Genomic DNA, 7,577 nt, shown 5'->3' on the forward strand with positions numbered 1-7,577 from the left:
CAGTTTACTGAGTTTCAAGGCTTCCATACCAAACATTTCTTTTGACTAATTAACTTTGACTTTGTACAACCCTTCAAGACTGATCTGCTCTATTTTTTCTTGTGTTGAGATAGTAAGAATTTCTTGGAAATTCTTCTGCGAAGCTGTATGGTAGAGCACTGGAGTTATTATTTCATCATGGGAGAAAAAAAATCAGCTATCATATAAGAATGATTTATACGGTCATGTTCAGTAAAATAATAAATTTCTAGTCTTTGTGACCACTCAAAGTGATATTCACTACGTCACATTCCCCCATTCACACATTGATGGCAGAGGCTATTGTGCCAAGTGCGCATCAGAACGGAAATTACATTCATACACATGCATACAGTGATGGAACAGTATCTTGCTCGAGGACATTTCGACGTGAAGACTGGGTATCGGACCACCGACTTTCCGGTTAGTGGACGACCACTCAACCCCCTGAGTCACAGCTGCCCCTTAATTGAAAAGTCAGTGATCTTTATGACATCAAAATGAATGCTGTCTCTTTCTGTCACAGACTGACGCAGCATAGGTCATCTTGCTGGCCTGGTCTACTGACCCAGGGCCACTGTATGTGTTCACAGTAGATAAAAGATCCTTTTCACAGGATTGTCCTGTTGCTTCAGGAAACTTTTAACTTTGATGCGACAGTATTAGTGTGTGTCTGACGTTGCTTTCTCTCCTCGTCAGTTTAGACTGTGACCTCTGCCTCACCTGCATTCCTTTCGGTGTGTGAGATGGTGGTGAATGGAAATAAAAATGAAGGACTGGAAACGATTCATAAATGATAGCTGCTATTTTTAGCTTTACAGAGGGACTGCAGTTCAGACAACTGAGGAGGAACTCCCTTTATGGCTAATGGAATCTTCTGTTCAGCTGGAAGAACACACAGAGTGGCAAACAGTATGCATGTACTCAGGTTATAGGAGGCTGTTGTTTGAGAGTCAAAATTAAATTACCACATCTGAAAATGAATCATACGCAATGAATGAATGAACGAAAAGGAAAATGCAACAACCATGTTCAAAGTGTGTGTGTTTAAAAGAGCAATTATGGAAGCAAAGAAAGGCTATAATTAATTGAAATTTATGAGCAAATAAATACCTAGTGGTGACTACTTTTGAATCCTAAATGGAATAGTTCAACATTTTGGTGAAAAATTAATATACCTAAATATGGAGCTGAGCCAGCAGGCGACAAGCTGAGCTTGAAATGAAAAGTAAAACAAAATATCTAAGACGGATGTGGGGATGCTTCTGGTGCAGGTGCCCCTCTCAGGGCAGCTCCCCTGGCAGAACAGGAAATGCACTCAAACAATGCAAAATAAAGTTGTGTAGACACTTCGTGGAAGTGATTTTGTCATGGATTTCTATTTTTCTTAATGCGTCAACATTAAAAAGAACTACTAATTCTTTAAATGTACAACTCTGTTTCCAAAAAAGTGTAAAATGTAAATAAACAAAATGTGATGATGTGCAAAACATTGAAACCCAATATTTAATTGAAAATAGCACTAAGACAACTTATCAAATGTTGAAACTGAAAATCTACATTTAATCATTTGGCAGAAGCCTTTATTCAAAGCGACTTACATTTGAGGAACAACTTACAAGCATCAACAAAGTATCAATACAGCAAGAGATCTACAAGTGCCTGATTTGTTATTTGCTGTTTTTCCTTTGTTTATTCCATCTATCTTGGTTTTGTGAAGCCATGTTTATTCTTTTGGTTATGTTAGTTCTCTTAGTATCTGTCTTGCCTTGCATCTTAGTTTTCATTCCTGTATTTTGGTTTTGTGTCTTAGTTTATATCTTTGTATTTATTCCTTGTTCAATGTTTGTATTATGTTGGTCTTGTCTGCTTTGTGTTCTGTTTATTCTAGTGTTAGTCTGTTTCTTGTTTGATTGTATTTTATTTGCATGAAACCGTTTTCACCAAAGGCTCGTGATGAGGCAAGTACATTATGCAACATATAAAGTATTAAACATTAGCGCCTTAATTTTGATTTGGGAGGCCATGGGTAGCCATTGGAGGTCACTGAGTAAAGGAGTGACATGAGTCCTTTTGGGCCGATCAAAAACCAGATGCAATGCTGCATTCTGAACCATTTAAATGGTTTCACCGCACAAGCTGGAAGACCCACTAGGAGGGCATTGCAATAGTCGAGGCGAGAAACAACCATGGCCTGTACCAAAAGCTACAATTTAACCATCAGTCCTACCATCAGTAGGAGTGATGGTTACATTCACCCCATTCACACACATTCATACACTGAGGCACAGCCATCAAACCTACAGTAAAACATGCTCAGGTCTTCTGCCAGTTGATGGTCCTTCACGGGCATGGTTTCCTGTAGCTGGTGGTCCTGCAGGCTTCTCCACACTGACAGTGTTGACTAAAAAACAGCTTTTTTAGTTTACTTTGATCTCTTTTTTTCTGGCCTGGTTGTGCAGGATTCTATTCCCTCTTCTGTAGACCTCCTTGGCCTGATGAAGCTGAAGCAGTTTAGTGGAAACCTATGCTTGTTGGATGTGAATGCTTGCAGCATTCCAACTATATTATTGCTAACCTTTATTATTAGTGTGAATGCTGTGAAGCAGCACACTATTGTTATTCAAATCTATATTATTTTGAATTCTTCTTCCGTACGTTTTTTTGAGTGCTAACTACTTCTGCATACTTTGTGCTACAAAAACCATTCAGCTATTAAAATGTTCAGCTTTTTAAGGACATTTATGCTATTACATAACTTTTATACCTTTTACACTTTTTAAACTATTAAGCATTTCATGTAATTTTTTAACATGTAAGTCAGTGGAGAAATCTTCAACTCCTCCTTAAACATCTCCAAATTTCAAAGGCTACTACTTCTGCAAACTTTCAGCTACATTCATCAGTTCAACTGTCAATTGTTCAAAAATCTTTAAGCTATTAATGTTGTATTCAACTTTTTGATATCTTCTACAGTTTTTTCACAGTCCCTGTTTTAGTTTTACAAAGATTTCAAGCCGTTTCTGAGTTTATAATGGAAGCGGATGGGACGGAATGTTGGGAGTCAGAGCACGTGACATCATCGTCAGAGTGGAGCTTAAAATCTCATCTTAAAAAATTCTCTTTAACTCGCTGCCCTGACCACAATTTTAACTCTTCAGGCATCATTTTATACTAGAAATGTAGATATTTTTGTTGTGATTCCTCACGTGTTTAGGATATCCCTCGGACTTTTAGATTTGTCTCTGTGCCCTTCCAAAGGACAAGAGTGACAGAAAATTCTCCATTGGGAGCCAATATAAATTCTTTTCAACTCGCCAAAGTGGTCCCTTTCTCAACTTTATCCACACAAAAAATATATCAAATCATTCGCAAATGCCTTCTGCCGCTGACGGTCAGGTCATTTCGCCGATACGACCTATAGTTTTGTCTTTAGGGAGGTTTGTTTGAGGCAAAGATTTAGAGAATTTCCTGTATAGGATTGCTGGTTAATAAGCACAGAAGATCAAAGGCAGACACACGCACACACACACACACACTTGATGCTGTGTTCCGATTGGTGGACAGACGTTTACCTATTTGTTGAATGAAAGTCATTGTACTGCATCCAGAGTACTGCTTCTGCTACTACTACTACTACTACTAGTACTATTAGTAATGCAGTAGTTACTACAACAGCTGCTAATACTCCTACCATTATTAATACTTCTTGTACTACTTCCACAACCACTACTGCACTAACTACTACTACCACTACTACTACTACTACCACCACCTGGTACTACTACTACCACTACTACTACTACTGCTACTATTATTACTATTAGTAATGCAGTAGTTACTACAACAGCTAATACTCCTACGACTAATAATATTTCTTGTACTACTACCACCACTACAACTGCACTTACTAGTACTACTACTACCACCTGGTACTACTACTACTACTACTACTACTACTACTACTACTATAAGTACTATTAGTAATGCAGTAGTTACTACCACAGCTGCTAATACTCCTACCATTATTAATACTTGTACTACTTCCACCACCACTACAGCACTACCTACTACTACTACCACTACTATTAGTACTATTAGTAATGCAGTAGTTACTACAACTGCTAATACTCCTATGACTACTAATACGTCTTGTACTACTACCACCACTACAACTGCACTTACTACTACTACTACTACCACCTGGTACTACAACTACCACTACTACTATTAGTAATGCAGTAGTTACTACCACAGCTGCTAATACTCCTACCATTATTAATACTTCTTGTACTACTACCACCACCACTACTACTGCATTAACAACTACTACTACTAACACCACCTGGTACTACTACTACTACTACTGCTACTACTATTAGTACTGTTAGTAATGCAGTAGTGCAGTAGTTACTACAACAGCTTCTGATACTCCTACCACTAATAATACTTCTTGTACTACTACCACCACCACTACTGCACTCACTAGTACTAGTACTACTACTACTACCACCACCTGGTACTACTACTACTACTACTACTATTAGTACTATTAGTAATACAGTAGTTACTACCACAGCTGCTAATACTCCTACCATTATTAATACTTCTTGTGCTACTTCCACCACCACTACAGCATGAACTACTACTACTACCACTACTATTACTACTATTAGTACTGCAGAAGTTACTACCACATTCCGTCCCATCCGTTTCCATTATAAACTCAGAAACGGCTTGAAATCTTTGTAAAACTAAAACAGGGACTGTGAAAAAACTGTAGAAGATATCAAAAAGTTGAATACAACATTAATAGCTTAAAGATTGTTGAACAATTGACAGTTGAACTGATGAATGTAGCTGAAAGTTTGCAGAAGTAGTAGCCTTTGAAATATGAAGATGTTTAAGGAGGAGTTGAAGATTTCTCCACTGACTTACATGTTAAAAAATTACATAAAAAGCTTAATAGTTTAAAAAGTGTAAAAGGTATAAAAGTTATGTAATAGCATAAATGTCCTTAAAAAGCTGAACATTTTAATAGCTGAATGGTTTTTGTAGCACAAAGTATGCAGAAGTAGTTAGCACTCAAAAAAACGTACGGAAGAAGAATTCAAAATAATATAGATTTGAATAACAATAGTGTGCTGCTTCACAGCATTCACACTAATAATAAAGGTTAGCAATAATATAGGATTCTCCAGAAATTGCACTGTCTAGTTGTTCTTGTAATTGTCAAGTGTCCCATCGCCCTTTCACGGTCACTCTGTTCCTATGCTTCACTGTCACACGCCTCCTCCTCTGCCTGGCAGTGACCATGGCTATCCTTTCCTTCTGGCTATCCTAACTAAATTCGCCCCAAGGTGTGTCGGACCACCAGGCAAATGCCAGATTACCAGTCCAGCCCTGGACAACACAAAGAGAGAGCCTGCAGGCTATGCAGAGGTGGTAGTACACTATGTGCTCACCAAGCAAGGTTTCGGTGCAGACAGGGCAGCAGATCTGGAAAAGTCTGTTTGCTCTGCTGAGAAGCATCAGTTCATTCTTTTTATTGGCCAGACAGCATGTGCCAAATGTACTTATGAGAGTGCAGTTTGAAGTGATTTATACCATAATTTTTAATACAAATAAAACTTTTGGTAGACACAATCCCTGTCTTCTCTCCTGCAATCACAGCTGAGACCCTGGTGAGGCAGGTGAAGAGGACTCGTATCAAAAGAGAGGACTTTCACATCCTGAAGGTCATCGGCCGAGGCACGTTTAGTGAGGTGAGCAGGAATAGTACTTTTGAAAGTATTTGAAATCAGCATGTTCTGACTCAGCATTGATTAGACTATTTATTTAGCTGCTTATACAATTTTACTTTCTCTTTTTATAAGCAATGGCATGGTGTTTTAATTAATAAATTGTCACCGGACCTGACTGCACTGATGCTGCAAAGCAACATTATGTAGTATTTTTATCTTAAAATTTAGCTGAATTTGTTGAATATCCAAGATATTCTTGAAATATTAATCAAAGTATGAATATTCAAAATATTAATTATAATTAATAAATCTGAGGCACCACCCTGGAATGGACCAATAACCCAGTATGAGCAAAATAATCAGTCTAAATGGTTTTATGCACCTATAGGTGGCAAACAGAGAAGGGTGAATCTGTACACTGACCGTGGTAACCAACTCTTACTACAACATTATACACAAAGAATCACAGCCAACGACTTGCCAACAATCTCTCCTGAACTACAAAAATGGTGACGCACTAGCGGCTAGCTGCAGGGGTCACATGGCGTGTGCATGTGGGGTTAATAAGCAGGAGGAGGAGAGAAAGGCACAAAGAAAAGCTATATATACAATATACCACAATCTATCCTTCAGCCACCAGCAGTGAACATTCATTCTGCAGTGGTTGCTGGCTTTGGATTAGATAGAACAGGGGTCAGCAACCTTTGGCACATGTGCCAGTGTGACTTTCTCTATTTTGTTCTGTCTGCTATCCCCAAACACTTCGCTGGAGTCAAGATGGATTGAGCACTCAGAATAGTTTATTCAGCAAAAATGGGACACAAACACAACCACAGTTGCTCAGTATGAATGAGAAGTTGGTCAGAGGTCCACTCTTGCTTGAACCATAGCATGGCATTCCCAACTACTGTGGGTCACCCATAATGCGATCGTATAGTGGTACAGTTATATATAAAAAAAATATAAATGTGAATATAAAAAAACATTTAAAAAAAAAAGGTTACAAAAACATACGAAATTAAAACATATTCTAGGCCTTGTAATAGTAAGCTATCAACAATAAATGCAATAATATTTAATGACAATATTCAAAATAACTCGCCATAGACATATTACATGGATTACATTTTAACCCAGTCTCACTCTAAGGCTCCGTTTTACAAATATAGAACCAGGATATGCTGTGCAATGGAGTATAGCAGGCCTGTCTGCAGCCTACACAAATTTACTCCTGCCAGTTTAACTCGTCAACTACATACACTGCAATAAAATGCTTAACAGTTTTATATATAAACATACCTGCAACAATGGGACACAAACACAACCACAGTTGCTCAGCATGAATGAGATGTTGGTCAGAGGTCCAAAACAACCTTTTGCTGGGAATTTCTGTTAACAAAATGATACCGCTGAGTAGATAGACCATGGTTAATAGTCCCAATTTTAACAGGAATTTAACCATAAACATATGTTAATTATTTACACTGTTACATACACCCCCCTTAAATTCTGTTAAACTCCAGGCAACATATAAGCATTACCAGAACAATTAAGGTCAATATGAAATTCTCCCATAAGGAGTGTAAAAGGAAAGGGTGGTACCATGCACCATACTTATTACAGACCAAAGAAGATGCCATTTACATCTCCTGAACACACCACATAGCTCTCATTACATACTTCAAATCCAACCGAATAACAAAGTCCTCACTTGACCGAGACCCATACAAAACTTAAAAGTCTGATAGGCTAGACTTCAAACATTCTACTGAGGAAAGTGAAAACAGAACTCGAGACAGGCAAGCTATCCTCAAC

The 7,577-nt window shown here is 38.0% G+C and overlaps 1 protein-coding gene across 2 annotated transcripts in view; it reads left to right on the plus strand.

Moving 5' to 3' along the window:
- LOC123963363 (myotonin-protein kinase) overlaps window positions 1–7,577 on the plus strand; it is an 82,513-nt gene that overhangs the window by 27,844 nt on the left and 47,092 nt on the right. The window contains exon 3 of one of the 2 annotated variants that reach the window (XM_046040173.1): window positions 5,692–5,783. The exons of the other annotated variant lie outside the window; for it this stretch is intronic. Coding sequence (XP_045896129.1) covers window positions 5,692–5,783 — 92 coding nt within the window. The remainder of the gene's footprint in view (window positions 1–5,691; window positions 5,784–7,577) is intronic. 2 annotated transcript variants of the gene reach the window in all.

This window comes from Micropterus dolomieu, linkage group LG23 (assembly GCF_021292245.1).
Source record: "Micropterus dolomieu isolate WLL.071019.BEF.003 ecotype Adirondacks linkage group LG23, ASM2129224v1, whole genome shotgun sequence".
Taxonomy (NCBI): Eukaryota; Metazoa; Chordata; class Actinopteri; order Centrarchiformes; family Centrarchidae; genus Micropterus; species Micropterus dolomieu.